The 17,814-nt window shown below is 68.5% G+C and overlaps 2 protein-coding genes and 1 non-coding gene across 3 annotated transcripts; 1 reads left to right on the forward strand and 2 right to left on the reverse strand.

Moving 5' to 3' along the window:
• Window positions 1-527: 527 nt before the first annotated feature.
• Window positions 528-634, reverse strand: LOC124527712 (U6 spliceosomal RNA). The gene has a single exon (XR_006965946.1). It is a non-coding gene; the product is annotated as a U6 spliceosomal RNA (small nuclear RNA).
• A 387-nt stretch (window positions 635-1,021) lies between these two features.
• Window positions 1,022-9,177, forward strand: TMEM259 (transmembrane protein 259). Its single transcript, XM_047100833.1, has 11 exons — window positions 1,022-1,385; window positions 4,877-5,155; window positions 5,846-5,945; window positions 6,403-6,513; window positions 6,710-6,832; window positions 6,923-7,023; window positions 7,112-7,169; window positions 7,316-7,399; window positions 7,538-7,670; window positions 7,740-7,839; window positions 7,934-9,177. The coding sequence occupies exons 1-11, from the start codon at window positions 1,164-1,166 to the stop codon at window positions 8,477-8,479; spliced, it is 1,857 nt and encodes a 618-aa protein (XP_046956789.1). The 5' UTR covers window positions 1,022-1,163; the 3' UTR covers window positions 8,480-9,177.
• A 24-nt stretch (window positions 9,178-9,201) lies between these two features.
• On the reverse strand, window positions 9,202-16,959 carry GRIN3B (glutamate ionotropic receptor NMDA type subunit 3B). Its single transcript, XM_047100832.1, is given in 10 exon segments — window positions 9,202-9,730; window positions 9,861-9,913; window positions 10,005-10,169; window positions 10,394-10,545; window positions 10,653-10,768; window positions 11,159-11,304; window positions 13,025-14,057; window positions 14,400-14,992; window positions 16,527-16,703; window positions 16,705-16,959. Coding segments are annotated over 10 exon segments (3,219 nt in total).
• Between the last annotated feature and the right edge of the window lie 855 nt (window positions 16,960-17,814).

The raw sequence follows: 17,814 nt of genomic DNA on the forward strand, positions 1-17,814 counted from the left end.
CCCAGTGGGCTGGGACCTCTGCTGGACACGTGAGAAACTCACAGAGCCTCCCCTCAGCCAGGCTGGATTTACTCTCCAGGTCAAAGGGACATCTGCCTGCCTCTCCGCTGGGAAAAATTTTTTTCCCTCCTTTGCAAGTAACAGGTGACTTGAGGGTGAACCCAATAATTTCAAGAGTGTGCCTTTCTTGAGCCGTTAGCCAGGCCCTGTGCAGGGCACTCGACGAAACAGGAAGCGAAGGATTTCAGTCTCCCGGTCACGGAGGAGTAGAACGCCACCCGTCCGTCCATCTCCTGGGCGTGGTGCACACCTGCCTGCCAGGTGTCTGGGCGGCGCGAGGTGACCGCCCCGAGACACCCGGCTCCCAGAAGGAAGAAATAGTATTTGCTGCGAGGGGCACAGCTGTCAGGGGCTGGAACGGAGCTCCGCGTGAGCGCGTCCTGGGGGGCGGGAGCGGGGAGGGGCGGCGCAGGATCAGGGGGAAATCCGAGCGGTCGCCCACCTCCGCGGGGAGCTGGGCTTGGTACCAAAATATGGAACGCTTCACGAATTTGCGTGTCATCCTTGCGCAGGGGCCATGCTAATCTTCTCTGTATCGTTCCAATTTTAGTATATGTGCTGCCGAAGCGAGCACGATTACTGGGGCCCCAGCGGAGCTATTTAAAGACCAAATTCAAAATCATTTTACAGTTAGGCTAAACTGAGATAGCTGCGTTGAACAAGTTTTCTAGAGCGCCATGCAAATGAATATCTCCTACCATCGTGCTTGCTTTGAGTGTCTGTTATCACGCTAAAACCCTCAGATGTTGACGAATTTAATAGTCCAAATCCCGCCTCGCAGCCGCTGAGGCTTGTGGGGGATAATATGCAAAACACCTGGGCCAGACACCACCCCGCCCTGGCGCTCCGGGCCCGGCGACCAGGAGGGCGGGCGGGGCTGCAGTGGGCGGGCCGCCGCCATCCCAGCGTTCTCCGCGAGCGCAGGGAAGCCGCTCTTGCCGGCGCGGCGACTCGCTGGCGTCAGCAGGCCGCGGAGGCGGAAGATGGCGGCGGCGGCAGCGGCCGGGCGTCGGTGAGCAGCGCGGCCGCGGTGAGGACGGCCGATGGCGGCCGGGAGACGCCCTCGGGGACCCGCGGGCCGTTAGGGCGCGACGCTGGGCGGCATGTCGGAGCACGCGGCGCCCGGGGCCCCGGGGCCCGGGCCCAACGGCGGCGGCGGCCCGGTCCCCGCGCGCGGGCCTCGCACCCCCAACCTCAACCCCAACCCTCTCATCAACGTGCGCGACCGGCTTTTCCACGCGCTCTTCTTCAAGATGGCTGTCACCTACTCGCGGCTCTTCCCGCCCGCCTTCCGACGACTCTTCGAGTTCTTCGTGCTGCTCAAGGTGACCGAGGTCCCGACCCCTGACCCTTGACCCTAGCGGCCGGACCCTCCACCCAGGTCTGCGACCTCTGACCGCGACCCCAGCGGGGCGGCGAACCCCCTTCCTTCGGGCCTCTTAATCTTGCGATCCCAGCCCCCGTGCCCGTGCGACTTCTACCCGGGAGGCCCGAGTCTCACTCGCCCGGTTAGCGGCCCCTGATCCCGACTCCGGAAACTCACTGCCAGCTCTGTCCAGACTGCCCCCCACCCCTGGCCCTTCCCTTTCCCAGGACCCTCACCTCGGGAGGCAGGAGCCCGGGAGCCCAGCCGTGTGACCCTGACCGTGCTGCCTGGCCTCCTCCGCTCTGGAGGAGGCTTCCAGACCTGTCCTGGCCCTGACCAAACCCCCAGTCTTGGGCTTCCCCAAATCGGGAGGTTCTGGGCCTCCCTCTCCCAGGACAGGACACAGCCCATGCCCATCTTCCTGCACTGGAAGCCACACCCCATTTCCATCGCCCTCTGAGCCTCTCCGGGGAATGTGACCTAGCCCAGGACATGTCGCCGGGGTTAGTGGCAAAGTTATGACTTAGCAAGGGGCCATGCGCAGACCCCCTTGCCATCCTCCCTCGGGTGGCACAGAGGTTTCAGCCATGGGCACAGCTCAGTGGGGACTGGCACTGGCCTAGGTCCTTCTACGACAGGATCTCTGATGACAGCTGGCAGCCCTTCAGAGAAGGTTCCGGGTTCCTGCGCAGCGTGGTGGTCCCGGTTGGCCAGATGGCCATTTCGTTTCCCAACAGCATGCTGCCCACTGGGGCGGGGTGTGTAGCATCCCCTAGTGAGCTCTGGGCTCCTTGTCTGCAGAGAGGGGGCTGGTGCTAGCATTCGAGGCTCTTGGGGTGCAGACCAGACCAGGTGGGTCAGGAGCTGACAGCACTTTGGGGTTTGGTGGGAGGAGTGCAGTCATAGCTGCCCAACAGACCCGGGTGCTGGTTCTGGCCTGCCAGTGTCTCCGGGGAGTCCCCCCCCCCCCACACACACCAGAGTCCCTCTGTCCCTTGTCTTTGGGAGTGCCTGATGGCACGAGGAGGCAGGCGGTCTTCCTCCTCCTCTCTCCCCAGAGCCCCCCCAGAACATCACGGGTCCCCTGTGGAGGATTCCTGAATCGGGGTTCCTTTATTGGGCTCCTGAGCGTGTGTGGGTGTGATTTCCCTGCGGGGAGGAGGTGCTGCTTGCCCCCGGTGGTCATTCGGAGCTCAGCCTTCCCGGAGCAGGTCCTGGTCGCGTCAGTTCTGTCCCGCCACTTCCTGACATGGGAGCAGGACGGCCCGGCATACCAGGTGTCCCTGGAGTAGGTGGTCAGGTGTCCCGGGGGGTTCTGACTCCTGAGTTCTCCTCTCTGGGTCGTGCTGCTGGGCCGAGCGATCTCTGGGCCAAAGCCTGGAGGCCCCATGGACCTCTCGAATCTGCCCGACCCCTGGTTCCTTTTGTTGCCCTCATCTGCTCGGTGAGGGCTGGGACTGGCTGGTTTGTGCGGCTGCTGCAAGTTCCAGAAAGCTCCGTGCCCTTACTTCCTGCCTGCCCAGCTTCCGGCGCTCTGGCTGCAGATACGGAGGTCCCTTGGTGACCTCCTCAGAGCTGCGTCTTTCTGCGGCTCATAGCCAGGAGCCAGCCCAGACCCCCTGCTTCCCCACCGGGCCAGCCTTTGAGGGATGACAGGCAGTGGCCGGGCCCGCGTCCCGGCAGCCTTGCCTTCCACCTCTGCTGGTTTCCCTGGCATCGGGGCCACACTGGGACCTCCGAGTCCTGGAGCGGCGGGCACTGGGTGCCCCAGCCCGTCTCTGAACCTGGGGCAGCCTGACCGTGCAGCCACGGAGCGATGCTGGCAGGGTGAGCAGGGCTCTGGCATTCGGTGTTTCTGCCGGTCTTTCCCTCGGCAAAACGGAGGTGACCTCCGGGGTCGTTGTGACGTGCGGTAGTGTGGAGTGCCGCCAGGGTCCTTGCTGTGAATGGCAGTCCCTGAGCACACCTCTGTGCCGCCTCCTGCCTGGTTCGGGGACCCAGCAACGAAGAGGGCGGAGCAGGAGGGAGGGGGAGACCAGGGCATGGGGTGCAGCGGTGGCCCAGCAGGGTCTGTGTGACGTTAGGCAGACTCAGGCCTGCTGCCCCCGGCAGAGGCCCCGGCTCCGCTCGTAGCTTCCACGTCTGTCTGCGGTGACCTGGACACGGGGGCTCTGCGTCCGTGTCAACGCCGCCCGCGTCACCGTCTCCCGGGGGCACTGCCGGCTAAGGAGGCACGGTCCGCGTTGGCCCAACGGGTGGCGCAGATAACACGTCTGAGGAGTCTGGGCGGGCTCCCGGCTTCACGCGTACCTGGGCCCGGGGTCGCAGCAGCACGCTCGGACGCTGGGCTCCTCCCATCCCCTGGCTCTGCGCCCCCTCAGGTCACGGCGCCCGTGGCCCGGCGGGGATGGGAGTGTGTGCCCCTCTGCCCGTCCGCAGGGCTGGCTCCGGCGGGGAGGTCAGGCGGTCCGTGGCTGGCACTGGCAGCACGTGCAGGGCTCGTGGAGAGCGTGGGAGGGACGAGGTCCTGGTGGCCCTGCCGGTGGCCCTGTAGCCACGGGTAGCGGGCGTGTAAAGTGTGCACCGGCTCCTCCGAGGAAACACCTTGTCTTTGGCCGAGCAGCCCCTGGGCTCGCCGGCTCCTGGACGGCCTCTTTTTCCAGAACAGCGCTGGGCGTCCCATCGGGCCAGCTGGACCCTTTCCCTGGGGGCGGGGGCAGTGGGTGATACACGGGAGTGAAGCCCCAGACACAGTGCCCAGTCTGGGGGTGACCCGTGGCCAAAGGCCCCTGAGAAACTCGGCCGTCAGACAGTGAGATGGGCTCTCAGGGAGGGGGGCGGCCCTCTTGACGCTCCTCCAAGCTGGGTAAAAGGTGCTGCTGGTGAGGTGCCGTGGGGCAGAGTCCCCTCTCACCCTGGCGACAAGGGGCAGGTCGTTTTCTGTGGTGGGGGCCGTTCTGGGTGCTGTGGGGGTAGAGCAGCCCCCTTCCCCCACCCGGCCATGCCAGGAGTGCCCCACCTTAGCCAGTCCCAGACGCTGCCCAGTGTTCTCCGCGGGCAAGATCGCCCTGGGAGAGGCTGCACCGTCCCCACAAGCTGGCCCTGCCAGCCCAGGAGCGGTGCAGAGGGCGCGGCCCGTGAGGTCAGGGGTGCCCTGAGGACAAGGCGGAGCGCGGGGCTGCCCTGCGGGCCTCCAGGCGGGGGCGGTCACCGGGGTCACCATGTGCTCTGAGGGGTCCTCTGTCAGGTGGGCCCAGGCCCAGTGTGCCCTGTCCCCGGGTGAGGGTCCTGCAGTGTCTGAGAGGGCATCCCTGCTTCCCTGGGCCGTCACGGGACTCGCCCACGTCCCTGGGACTTCTTCCTCCCCCGGGGCCAGCTCAGCATAGCCCCTGCCCGGGAGGGTCCGCCGAGCGCCGGGGGCTCCCGCACTGACCGCCCTCCCTCCCACAGGCCCTGTTCGTGCTCTTTGTCCTGGCCTACATCCACATCGTGTTCTCCCGCTCGCCCATCAACTGCCTGGAGCACGTGCGGGACAAGTGGCCTCGGGAGGGCATCTTGCGCGTGGAGGTCCAGCACAACTCGAGCCGCGCACCCGTCTTCCTGCAGTTTTGTGATGGTGGCCGCCGCGGCAGCTTCGCTGGCCTGGCCGTGGAGCCGGGCAGCTTGGAGCTGGGGGAGGAGGAGGAGGAGGAGCTGGCCGTGGAGATGTTTGGGAACACCTCCGTCAAGGTGAGCCGGCCGGGAGGGCCCTGCACGGGAGGCGCCTGGTGAGCGCACGGCGGACCAGTGATTCGTCTGGTGGCAGGCCCAGCGCTTGACCCGGCGCACTCCTGTAGGTGTGGCCATCGGGGCAGGGACTGTGCTGGGAGGTTCGGGGCCCTGGGCCATCTCCCAGCCCTTACTTGGAAAGGATTGGTCTGATTCTGGGGGCACCGAGGGCAGACGCAGCTGACAAGGAGCCCCCTGGAAACGCTGGGCCCAGTGCTCAAAGCCGTCCCGGCTGTCCCAGGTGGATTGGCCGTCTGTGGGGTGGTGAACGCCGTCACTGGAGACGTGCAGGGGCCCCCGGCACCTGTGGGGGTCGGGTGGATGTGTGGGGCCCACAGCCTGGAAGGAAGGACGCGCTCAAGCAAGTTCGAGGCCAGAGTCCCACAGTTGAGGGGCTGGCGCCCGTGGGGCGTGGGTGCCTACCTTGCCAGGCGGCCCCATCCCGCCGATCCTGCCCCTGTCCCCGGCTTCAGAGTGCAGACCCTCACCCGGAGGTGGCTGCTCGGGGAGAGCTCGGTGTTGGGGGTCTTTGGTGGGTTACAGGGCAGGGGCTGGCGGTCACGGCAGCCGGGGTGGAGTCTGCGTCTTTCAGTCAGCAGGGGAAAGGGGTCTCTGGGCCGGGCCGCTGACCCCTGTCTTGGCGCTCCACAGTTCGAGTTGGACATTGAGCCCAAAGTGTTGAAGCCACCGGGTGGTGCCGAGGCCCTGAATGACAGCCAGGAGTCCCCCTTCCCAGAGACGCCCTCTAAAGGTACATGCCCGGGGCGCCCGGCCGGCTCAGTCCGGAGAGCGCATCACTCTCGATCTCAGGGTTGTGAGTTCCGGCCCCACGTTGGGTGTAGAGATGACTTAAGAAATAAAACCTTAAAAAAAGTACACCCCGCGTGGGCTGCCGAGGTGTGCTTGGCGCCTCATGACAGCGGGTCACTGTCTGGGGCTGCACCCCTGCCCAGAGGGGCTGGGGGTCTGAGCAGCTAGATCGGTACTGGAGAATGGCCACTCTGTGCCTCAGTTTCTCCATCTGTCGGCAGCGTGTGGGACTCCTTCTCTGGGGGCCCCGAAGGCCCCGTGGGGGGTGTGGTGCGAAGCAGCTCTACCCAGCGACCCCCTCCCGCGAGCCTGGCCTGCCCCTCCCCCTTTCCTCCCCCCCCCCCGCCCCCCCAGCCCTCCAGGGGTGGCCCCGGGACTCACTGAGCTTGCCCCGGCAGCATGGCCACAGGATGAATATGTGGTGGAGTACTCGCTGGAGTACGGCTTCCTCCGGCTGTCCCAGGCCACACGACAGCGACTCAGCATCCCTGTCATGGTGGTCACTCTGGGTGAGTGTCCCCCAGGGTGAGGCAGAAGGGATTTGGGGCAGCCCGAAGCCCTTGGGACCCGGGTTGGGGGGCTGTCTCCACCCTCTGGCTACAAGAAGTCTCCTCCCTCCAAAGCATCCTGGGGCGGGAGGGTCACGGTGCTGCCTGGGGCGGGGCCCTGGCCAGACGCGCGCCCCGTCCTGTGCCCGCCCCGCAGACCCCTCGCGAGACCAGTGCTTCGGGGACCGCTTCAGCCGCCTGCTGTTGGCCGAGTTCCTGGGCTACGACGACATCCTCATGTCCAGCGTCAAAGGCCTGGCCGAGAACGAGGAGAACAAGGGTGCGGTGGGCGGCAGCACGTGGGGGCTGGGTGCGGGGCGGTGGCCGGGAGGGCGCTCACGGCTCCCCCGCCCCTCCCCCCCCCACGCAGGCTTCCTGCGGAACGTGGTGTCCGGGGAGCACTACCGTTTCGTGAGCATGTGGATGGCTCGCACGTCCTACCTGGCCGCCTTCGTCATCATGGTCATCTTCGTGAGTGCCTCGGGGGCGGTGGGCGGGGTGGGGGCCGGGTGGGCGTGCGGCCGCCCCCCCTGAGGCATCTCGCGGCCCTCGCCCGCAGACCCTCAGCGTCTCCATGCTGCTCCGATACTCCCACCACCAGATTTTTGTCTTCATTGGTGAGTCTCCCTGCTGGGCCAGCCTGGCGGCGGGGTGGGCTGAGCCCCAGGCCCCCCGCGGCCCCCTGCCCACCTTCCCCCCCCCCCCCCCGCCCCGCCCCCGGGCACCTCACCCGGTCTGCCCGCCCGCCGCTCTCTGCCCGCAGTGGACCTGCTGCAGATGCTGGAGATGAATATGGCCATCGCCTTCCCCGCCGCGCCCTTGCTGACCGTCATCCTGGCCCTCGTAGGTGAGGACCCCGCCCTCCCGGCCCCGCCCCCGCCCTCCCGGCCCCGCCCCCGCCCCGCCCTCCCGGCCCCGCCCCCGCCCCGCCCCCCCGCTCCCGGGGCGCCCCGCCCCCCAGCCCAGCCGCCAGGCCTTCCCGCAGGGATGGAAGCCATCATGTCCGAGTTCTTCAACGACACCACCACGGCCTTCTACATCATCCTCATCGTCTGGCTGGCCGACCAGTACGACGCCATCTGCTGCCACACCAACACCAGCAAGAGACACTGGCTGCGGTGAGCACGGAGGGTCCGTGGGGGTCCGGGGTGGGCTCGGCGGGCGGCGCCTCACTCTCCTCCCTCCAGGTTCTTCTACCTGTACCACTTCGCCTTCTACGCCTACCACTACCGCTTCAACGGCCAGTACAGCAGCCTGGCCCTGGTCACGTCCTGGCTCTTCATCCAGGTGAGGACCCGCGTCCCAGGCGCCGGCCGCCCGCCGCGGGGCCCGGGTTCCCGCGGGGGCCCGCCTCACTCCGAGCCCGCCCTCCGCCCTCCAGCATTCCATGATGTACTTCTTCCACCACTACGAGCTGCCCGCCATCCTGCAGCAGATTCGCATCCAGGAAATGCTGCTGCAGACCCCGCCCCTGGGCCCCGGCGCCCCCACGGCCCTTCCGGACGACCTCAACAACAACGGAGGTGCCCCGGCCGCTGCGCCTGACCCTGCTGGCCGGGCCCCTGCCCTGGGCCCCGGCTCGCCGGGCGCCAGTGGGGGTCCGGGGCCCGTGCCCGAGGCGCCCAGCTCCCTGGTGGCCGCGGCGGCCTCGGTGGCGGCGGCGGCCGGCGGTGACCTGGGCTGGATGGCAGAGACGGCCGCCATGATCACAGACGCCTCCTTCTTGTCTGGCTTGAGCGCCTCCCTCCTGGAGCGACGGCCCGCTGGCCCACCGAGCCCTGGTGGGGGGCCCCCCCGAGTCCCCCAGGACAGTGCCCCCTCCAGCAACTCCCTGGCGCGTGACGCGGCGCCCCCAGCCGTCGGGGTGAGTGGGCCCAGCCCTGCACCCACAGCCCCAGTGGACCCGCCCCCGGAGGTCGGCTCCTGAGCCTTGGGCAGCTGACCGCCCCCACCCCGTCCCTGGCCATGCAGGCCCACTGGGCGTGACCTGGCCGGAGCCCTCGGGTGTCGGGGAGGATGTCCCGGTGGTTCTTGGGACTGCCCAGCCTGCCTCGGGGTGGTGTCAGGGTCCATTGGGTTCGCCCAGAGGTGGCCGTCTCTTCCCCAGGGTGGGGCCTGCCGGAGGCCTGTCCCTGCTAACGTTAGTGGCGGGCCCCCTCGGCCGGCAGATGGAGGCAGGCCGATGAGAGTGGGGTGGGGGCTCCGTGGAAGGTTCTGGAAGGGGCTGGTGAAACGTGTGGAGTGAGCTGTCCCTCAGTAGCAGAGCTGGGCAAGTCTCTGATCAGGTGAACGCCGGCGGGGGCCACCCTCGCTGTCCCGGCCCGCTTGGCTGGTGCTGCATCATGCTCAGTGCCTTCTCCACGGCACCCGACCCCGGGTGTGCGTACCAGGGCTGGGGTCCCAGGAGGGCAGAGTTGGCACCTCGGGGTCGGGCACGCGGACACAGGCGCCCACCTGGAAGGCAGCGGCCGGGCACAGGCGTCCAGCCCTGCTTGGGTGGGAGTGGGACAGGGCTGGTGGCCAAACCGAGTCCCTCGGTGAGGAATGCACAAAGGCGCTCATTCCATCCTATTTAATTGCAGTGTACAAAATCGTGTTTGTATATAGAATAAACTGTTGACGGCGGCCTGGCGGCGTCTGTGTGTGCGGTCAGGGAGGGGCCTCCGTGCTTCCTCCCGGCGCGCTAGCATGGCTTCCGTGCAGGCTCCGGAGTGGGGGCCGCCCCGTCCAGGCCGGCAGGGGTGGGGGGGGCGTTCCCTGGGATGAGTCACCCGTGACTTCAGGTGCTTCAGCTGCTTCGGAGCAGGCCTCGGGCGGGCGCAGAGGCTGCTCGCCGGGGCCATCCCCGAGCTGGGCCAGGAGCTCTTGGCGCCGCACCAGGGCCTGGTGGAGCCGCTTCTGCGCGCTCCTGATGCGCTGCTCCAGCTCAGCGGGGCCTGGGGCGCCCGAGGACAGGCGGCCGTTGGAGCAGAGCCAGACGGGGCCTCCCGGGGGCCCGGCCTCCAAGTCCGGCGCTGCGGCGGCCACACTGGGCTCCAGTAGGAAGCGCACACGACGCTCCCTCGCCACGGCCCGGCGCACGTGTGTCCAGCCCCCCTTACCTGCAGAGGCCGTGGGCGTGTCCTGCTGCTGCCCGGGAGCCCTGGGGACATGGGGTGGATGGGGCTGCGCCAGTGTCCTGGCGCTCTGCCCCCGGGGTCGGGGTCCCTCCCCGTCGGTGTGGGGCTTCCTTGTCCTTCCGGGAGGGCCGAGGCGACAAGCGGTCAGCTTGAGGGTGGGGGGTGGCCTTCGGGGCCCCTTACCTTGGCTCTGGCTCCTCGTGACCTTCCGGAGGCTCTGTGTTGAGCGCGCGGTGGATTCTCTACAAGTCCGGACAGGCGCTCGGTCGGGGTCACGGGAGGCCGCCGTCGCCCGCCCGCGCAGCCCGCCCGTCGGCGCAGCCCGCCCCTCACCTGGCTGGTGTGCAGCCAGTACTGCAGCCTGTTGCCTCTTCGCATGCGCGGGAGCACCAGGTGGTAGAAGACGTGCTCCCCCAGAGAGCTGAGCAGGGCGCTGCCGAGGCCCAGGCAGAACAGCACGAAGAGTCCCGAGAAGTGGTAGATGCCCACCTGCAGCGTCTGGGGGGGGGAGGGGGGACGACACAGGCACAAACCCTCCGCGGGCGAGGCCGGAAGGGGAGCCCTGGCCGAGGCTTCCACGTTCGTGGGGAGGACACCGGAGCTGGGCTTTGGTAGGATGCGTAGGAGCGCACACATCTTGGCAACCACCGGAGCGGGGGGCCGTGCAGGCTCAGGGTGCGCCCCCGCCTGCCCCCGCCCCGTGTCCCCTGGCCCTGCCGCACCTCGGTAACGGCGAAGACGCGCTTCCCACAAGGCACCATCTTGTACCACTTGTCGTGCAGCAAGTCGATGAAGCCGGAGGACTTGTAGCGGCTGATGAACTCGGACAGGTTGGAAGTGAGCGGCGAGTTCTGAGGGAGTCCGATGCCGTAGCCTGGGGGAGGCCAGGGGTGGGGTTGGGGGCCAGGCTGGACGCAGCCCCAGAGGAGCCATCCCTGGGGCCACTGCTCCCGGGGGCCACCGCTCCCCGCGGCCCCTCACCCTCCATGGCGAAAGGCTTGCCCACGGTCAGTAGTTTGCAGTCGGCGTCGATGGAGACCTCGTAGTCCAGGAGCGACTTGTCCATGATGAAGGCGTTGAGCTTGGGGGGGTCGCTCCTGCGGGGTGGGGGCAGTGGGGTGAGAGGCTCCGCCCACCCCGGGGTCCCGCCCTCCCAGGTCCTGCTCCGTCGCCCCCGCCTCGCAGGCTCCGCCCCGCAGGCCCCGCCCACCCCGGGGTCGCGGCTCGCGCCCCCCCCCCCATGGTTCGTCCCCGTAGTCGCCGGCCCCGCCCCCGGTGCCCCGCCTCGCCCCTCGGGCCCCGCCCACCCCGGAGTCCCGCTCCGGCCCCCCCCCCCACCGTCCTGCCCCGTCGCCCCCGCCTCGTGCCCGCCCCCCTCACGGTCCCCGGTGCTCCGCCTCGCCCCGTCAGGCCCCGCCCCCTCGGCTCGACCCAACCCCCGCATGCCCCGCCCCTGCAGGGTCGGGCCCGCCCCCCCGCGGCCTCACGTGAGCATGGAGACGCCGTGGGGCGTGGTGGGCGCGCTGTGGCGCCGCATGTGCGCGTACATGTCGGGGAAGCTCTTTTTGATGTAGGCCTCGGCGCTGCTCTCCCACACGGTGCCCACGCGGAAGCCCTGGGACGGGTGGTGCAGCTGCGGGGGCAGCTCGTCAGCCCGGGCCGCTGTCGCCCTGGCCTCCGGCTGCCCCGCGTCCCCAGGGCTCTCGCCCAGCTCCTCCCGCCGCCGCCGCCGCCGCCGCCGGCCCGACTGGGGCCCCTCTGGGCGCCGAGAGGGGGTCAGCAGCACCCCTGCCCCACCCACTCGGTGCCAGGAGCTCCCCAGTCGTGATGTTCCGCGACACGGCCCTCTCTCTGTCCCTGGGGGGCAGGATCGCCAGGGTGAGGGCCGCTCTCCTCAGTGCCCACTGTCCATCTCCACGCAGACCTGGCCCCGAGCCCGAGCTCGAACCCCAGACCTCCTCCTCCTCCTCCTCTTCTCACCACCTCCTCCGTGGCTGCCCTGGGGGCCCGCGGGAATCCCTTGGGATCAGGCCCCCCCCGCACCTGTCCTCCCGGCCCTTCCTGCCCCAGTCGGCCCTGTACTGCCTCTTCTCACCCTGTTTCTCTGGTCTCCACGCCACGTGTTTCTGTGGCTCCACTTTCAGAACCACCCGGAACCCCGCAGCCCTGCTGGCCGCTCCTCCCTGTCCTGGCTCCCCAGCGCCGCCCACAGTCTGCAAACTCCTAAGGGATGAGTGAGTCGTTACACTGACCCACGCGTCCTGATGCGGCCACAGCCCTCCGGAAAAGCCGGACCCTTGTCCTGTGGAGCGTCTAGAGCAGTCCTGTCTGGAACCTTCCGACGAGGAGACCCTGTACCTGTGCTGTTCTCAGTGGCTGTTGGGCACTTACAGTTAATTAATTAAATGTTGAAAGTGGCCGCGTGTGAGTGGCTAGCACATCACAGAGCACTGGGCCCAGGCTGTCGTACCAATTTACAAAGATACGGGGCTTAGGGTGTAGCACCCCTCAGGACACAGTCAGCCGGATCCGAACAGTGGGAGCTGCTACGGGACAAAAACAATTTCTCCAGCAAACACATTTTTGGGCAAGAAATAAGTGGAGAGGAAATGTACCCACAGTGCCTGTGTGTTTAGGACCAGATTCAAACAAGCCATGGGGGGGAGAAAAGACAACTGGGAAAAGGGGACCCTGAGGTGTGTGAAAGCTTCCAGAAAACTGGTGAAATGACAGTCCAGTGGCTGGGACTGGCCCGGGTGGCGGGGAGTTGACTTAGGAGCTGGACAATGGGTTCATCCAATGGTGCTCACTGCTCCCTGTTCAGGAATAAACTTTTTCATTAAAAAAAGAGAAATATGTAGACTGGGGCACACCTCTGCTCTGCCCGCAAGCCGCCAGGGCTCCGACAGAAAGTTCTGTCTCAGAAAGAACCGCTTTAGACACCCTGCAGGACCTGCCCCGGGGCCTTGGCACCTGCTCTGCCTTCTCTCCCATCATTCCTCCCTGATCTCTACATAAAAGTCTCTCGAATGTCACCCCCTCCCAGAGTTATTTCCTCACCCTCGTTTCAGAAAACGCCCCTCCCGGGACTCCCTGTGTTCCCACTCTGCCTCATTTTCCTTCCTGACACTTTACAGCCATCTCACACGCCGATCCGGCGTGCTTCTCTTGACCGCGACACCTCTCCCTGGGGCACGGAGACCTTCGCCTGTTTGGTCCCGGCCGGGTCCCCTACGCCCGGCGCACACACCGAGCGCTCGATAACTGTTTTCAGGAGCAGGTGGCTGCCGGCGGCTGGGTCTTGGGGCGGGAACCGGGGGAGTGGGAGAGCTCCCGGCCCCACGGCTGCCCACCTTGGGGTCATGGATCCCCGACAGCTCCTCGAAAGTCTTGTCCCCGACCATGACGGCGGCCAGGTTGGCCGTGTAGCTGGACAGCACGAGCAGGCAGAAGATGGCCCACAGGTTCATGAGGAAGCGGCCCGTGGGGCACTTGGGCGTCTTGCTGGAGACCGTGCGTCCGAACAGGATGGCGTAGCAGAGGTTGAGCGCCGAGGAGTAGGAGAACACGGTGGCCCGGTTGCGGCCGCGGGGCGTGAGGCCGTAGGGGCTGCGCCACTCGTACAGCGTGAGGAAGAGCGCGGTGAGGTGCAGGGCCGCGAAGACGCCCAGCCACATGGACCAGTGCAGCGGCCCCGTGAAGGCGCCGATGGGCGAGGCCGTGTCCCGGGCGCGCACCATGATGCCCAGGCTGGTGGAGAAGAAGGGGCTGCTGAAGTCCAGCACCTGGGAGCGCGCCGAGTTGATGCTGAAGCTCGTGACGGCCATGTGGGCCCTGCCGGCCAGCAGGTCGCCCACCAGGCCGGTCCAGCGGCCGTCCCGCAGGGCGCCGTACTTGCCGTCGCCCACGATGTACAGCTCGAAGTCGAAGGGCGCGTCCTCCGCCAGGCGCTCCAGCAGGTCGATGCAGTAGCCGTAGCAACACTTGCGCAGCGCCCGCGGCGCCGAGCCGTTGGCCAGGGCGGCGAACAGCGCGTCCAGCGCGGCCGAGTCGTTGGTGCCGGGGGCCAGGCACAGCCGCCCCGCGGGGCACTGCCCGTCCTCGTCCGGCTCGCGGGCGAACACGAACGGGTGCTCCACCAGCGTCACCACGCGCAGCCTGGGCCGGCCTCCGGCTCCCGGCGCCGGCGGGGGCCGCGCGGCCGCGCCGCCCGGCTCCGACTCCAGCCGCCCGGCCCGCCAGCTGCCCACCGTGGCCCAGGCCGGGGCGCCCCGCGGGTCCTGGCGCAGGCTCCACACTCGGAAGTGCCGCGACACGTGCACCTGGGAGGAGCCGGTCACCCACACCGGCCCCGTGCGGCCCTGGAAGGACGTGTTGGCCAGGAACCTGGCGGGGGGGGGGGGCGGGGGGGGCACCGTCAGGCAGCGGGGGCCGGACCCCTTGCCAGCGTGGCACCCGCGCCACGGGGGCCGTGACGGTGCCCCCGGCCCGAAAGCGACGACTTCCCGGTTCCCATGCCCGGCGAGGCCGCCTGGCTGGTTCACTTCCCCTGCCCTGCACGCTGCCCCCAGAGCGCCCTGAGCCCCCGCCTGCCCCTTCCCCTGCCCTGCTTCCACCTTAGGGTCAAAACCCGCTTTCTCGGGAGGATACGATGCCCGGTATACAGCACGGACCCAACAATGGTGCCTTTCCCGACTCACAGACCGGACCCGCACACCCCTCACTCACCGTGCCAGCAAGCGGCCCGAGGACAGGGACCCGGCCGGGCGTGGGTCGTGGCAGTTGACCGTGGCGGGGGGGAGGGCGCGCTCCGGTTCCGCACGGGCCGCGCTTCCCAGGGCGCGAGCCACCAGCTCCACGGCGTCATGAATGGCGGCCTCCAGCGGGGGCCGAGCCACCTCGCCCAGCGCCAGCAGCCCGAGGGGCAGGCCGTCCGTGGGCAGTACCTCAGGGGACAGTGGTGTGCCCAGCAGCCAGCGGGGCCCCGGGGGCGCGGCCCGCAGCACCCGGAGGGCGCGGGCGGCGTCACAGCCAAGGAGTGCAGCCACGGGCACTGGGGCCGAGCCCCCCGTCGGGGCCCCCAGGGGGGCCAGGCGTGCCTGCAGCCCCGCGGCACCCGGCTCCGGCCGACCCAGGTCCAGCACGAGCTTTGGGGCCCCGCCGGCCCGGGCGGTCCAGAGGGCCACCAGCCCGGCAGGGTCCCGCACGCGGCAGAGCACCAGGCCGACGTCCTCCCAGGCATGGGCCTGCAGCACAGACACCAGCACGTCGAGCAGCGTCTCCAGGGGGCTGGCCCAGTCCAGCTGCAGGTGGAACGGATTCTGGAAAGGGGGTGGGCACAGTTAGGGCTGGCGACCTGTGACCCACCGCACCCTCCCCACCCCCACGAGTAGGTGCTCGATAAACAGACGTCCTCTTTAAGACCGGGCGGCATGCCTGCCTCCGCCAGCCCGCCCCTGCTCTCAACCCTCTCTGTCTCCCCACCACCATCAGCACAAAGCCCAGCCTCCTTGGCCTGACACTCAGGGCCTACTCGCTTGGCTCTGGTCACCCTGGTCGCACCCCACTTTGGGGCTTTTCGCATTTCCCAGCTGGAACACCTCTCCTCTCTCTCTCTCTCTCTCTCTCTCTCTCTCTCTCCCCCCGGCACCCAACTCCTACACATCCTTCAAAACCCAGGTCCATCACCCATCCCCTATTCAGACTTCCCTGGCGAGCCAGGGGCTGAGGGACTCCTCTATGCCCTGTGGCACCCAGAAAGTTCTCCGGGACTTGCTCTTAGCCTGTGAAGGATGAGAGAGAGGGCAATGCCAGACACCTAAGGCGAGCAGGGTGTTGCCCGGGCGAGGACAGGATGCCCAGGGCTGAGGCTGCTGTTCAGTCCCTGGGGGTCCAAGCGAGTCCTCCCAAAAGACCGACGTAAATAGCAGGGGCTCCGGGCCTGGAGGCGGCAGCAGAGGGCGCCATAGGCCTGGCTTTGAGTCCTGTACCTTTCCCACAAGGTCGGCGCAGGGGGCCCGCCTCGAGGCGGGGACAGCGGGGTTAAGGAGACCCCAGGCTTCCTCTAGAGTCGAGGCCTCCCCTCCCTGAGGAGAAGGACGGCCTGGAGGGGCTTCAAGCTGCGTTCGGGAGGCGGGAGGCCCCTACCAGTCCCCATATCTCTAGGTTGGGCCCCTCCCTGCTGTCCTTGTAAGGGGGCCTTTCCCAGAGGCACCACGGGGGTCCCCAGAGCCCTCTCAGTCACCCCTCATCCGTATCCCGCTTTGTGCTTCTTCGGGCCCAGATCCAGGCCCAGAGGCGGAATCAAGGAGAGAATAAACTCCAGAGATGCGGAGGGAAGGGTCTGACTGACAGGGAGGGTGGCCCGTCGCGGGGAGGAGACTGGGGAGACCAGCAGACCCCGGAACTGCACCCCAGAAACGGGCAGAAAGACCTGTTTCCCCTCCCAGCCCGGGGCCCAGCTCGGTGGGGCTGGGGGGCGCCCTCCGACCGGGGAGGGCTTCTGGGGCCCACAAGGGCAGCAGCCACGGTGGGGAGACCCCATCACCAAAGCCCAGGAAGGGGGTCTGCGCAGGAGTTGCGGCCCCGCCGCCCCCCACCGCCCCCCTCGAGGGGGGCCTCGTGTGGGTTTGGCCATCCTGGGTCCAGAAGCATCGCACCGGGTCGCCCGCCGTTTCTGGGTCCCCGCGCCCTAGGGGGCATCCGGGGTCAGGAGTTCACGTCCCGCGAGCCCCGGGGGCTCCTGTGCCAGCGCCCCCCCCCCCACCCCGGCGCCTCTGGCGTCGGACCCCCGGCCCCCGCCCCCCAGGGCGTCCCGGGGCCTCCCTCGTCCGGCCCCCGGGCGTCCCCGCGTACCGGGTCTCCGAGGGGCGCGCGCGCCTCCCGCCGCAGCACGCTGAGCACGGGGGTCTCGGCGGCGGCCGCCAGGAAGTGCAGCTGCCGCAGCTCGGGCCGCGCCCCCGGGAATGCGAGCACGGCCCGCACGCCCGGCGCCTCCAGCGCCTGGCACAGGCCGCGGGCCAGTGAGGCGGGGGTCGCGGGCAGGGGGCGCGGCGGCCACCAGCTCCAGGCTCAGGTTGTGCGGCAGCCGCGGCGCCAGGGCGGCCCGGGCCAGGGCGGCGCGGACGCGGGCGCGGGCGGCGGGCGCGCGGGGCAGGAGGGCGCCCAGGCGCACCGAGCCCCCCAGGCGCTCCGGGACGCCGCACGGCTGCGGGTGGCCCCCCGCGGGCCCCGGCCCCGGCCCCAGCGCCAGCGCCAGGCCGAGCCACAGCGCCCGCACAAACTCCATCCCAAAGTTGCCGGCCGCGCCGCGGGGCGGAGCCGCCGGGGCCACCGCGCAGGAGGCGGGGTCTGGGGCCCGGCCCCCGCCGCTCGCTGCCCCGCCCCCCGCGGGGCAGGCGCATCCCTCCCCCGCGCGCCCCCGCCCCCCACGCCGCCGGCCGACCTGCGCGCCCGCCCTCGCCCCGTCCGGTTCCCCAGGGTCAGCAAGCCTCTAGGGAGGAGTGGGACCCACTACCCAGGGCGGGAAACTGAGGCTCAGATGGCCACGCCGCGCGGGGGTGGGGGTGGGGTGTGGTCCCCAACCACTGCTCTTCCCAGCTCCGTGCCAGGTGAGTTATTTCCCCATTCTACAGACGAGGAAACCGAGGCTTAGCACCAGGAAGGGCATTTGTGTCCAAATCTGTCCCCACACTCATCCCCGTTCCACCCGAGAATCGCTCATGCCCCAGCCTGGGAACGCTGCCCGTTGATGTCAGGGGAGCTGAGGCCCAGGAGGGGTCACACAGCAATACTGCCCACCTCCAGCTCTACCTAGACCAGCCCATTCGAGTGCTCTCTGACGTTGTGTGCACCCTGGGGAAACTGAGGCAGATCACGTCTGATAGGAACCTACAGGGTAGATCTCCTGCCTTCCAGTTGTGGGCAGGGAAGTAACTCGGAGCAGAGAACTCCTCACCCTTCAAGACCCAGTACCAAATGCCCCTGTTCTGAAAAACATTTCTTGCTGGTCACCCAGAAAGATACAGAACTTCCTCCCCACCCCCCAGTGAAGCCCCCCCCCCCGCCCCCCCGCGCCTACGTGATCATATGCCGTCAAACTTTTGTTGGTTTATCTGCTTTATTTAGTGGCCACCTTCCCTAC

This window comes from Lynx rufus, unplaced genomic scaffold, assembly GCF_022079265.1.
Source record: "Lynx rufus isolate CCGP_SWC_20201006 ecotype Redwood Valley unplaced genomic scaffold, mLynRuf1.p SCAF_53, whole genome shotgun sequence".
NCBI lineage: Eukaryota > Metazoa > Chordata > Mammalia > Carnivora > Felidae > Lynx > Lynx rufus.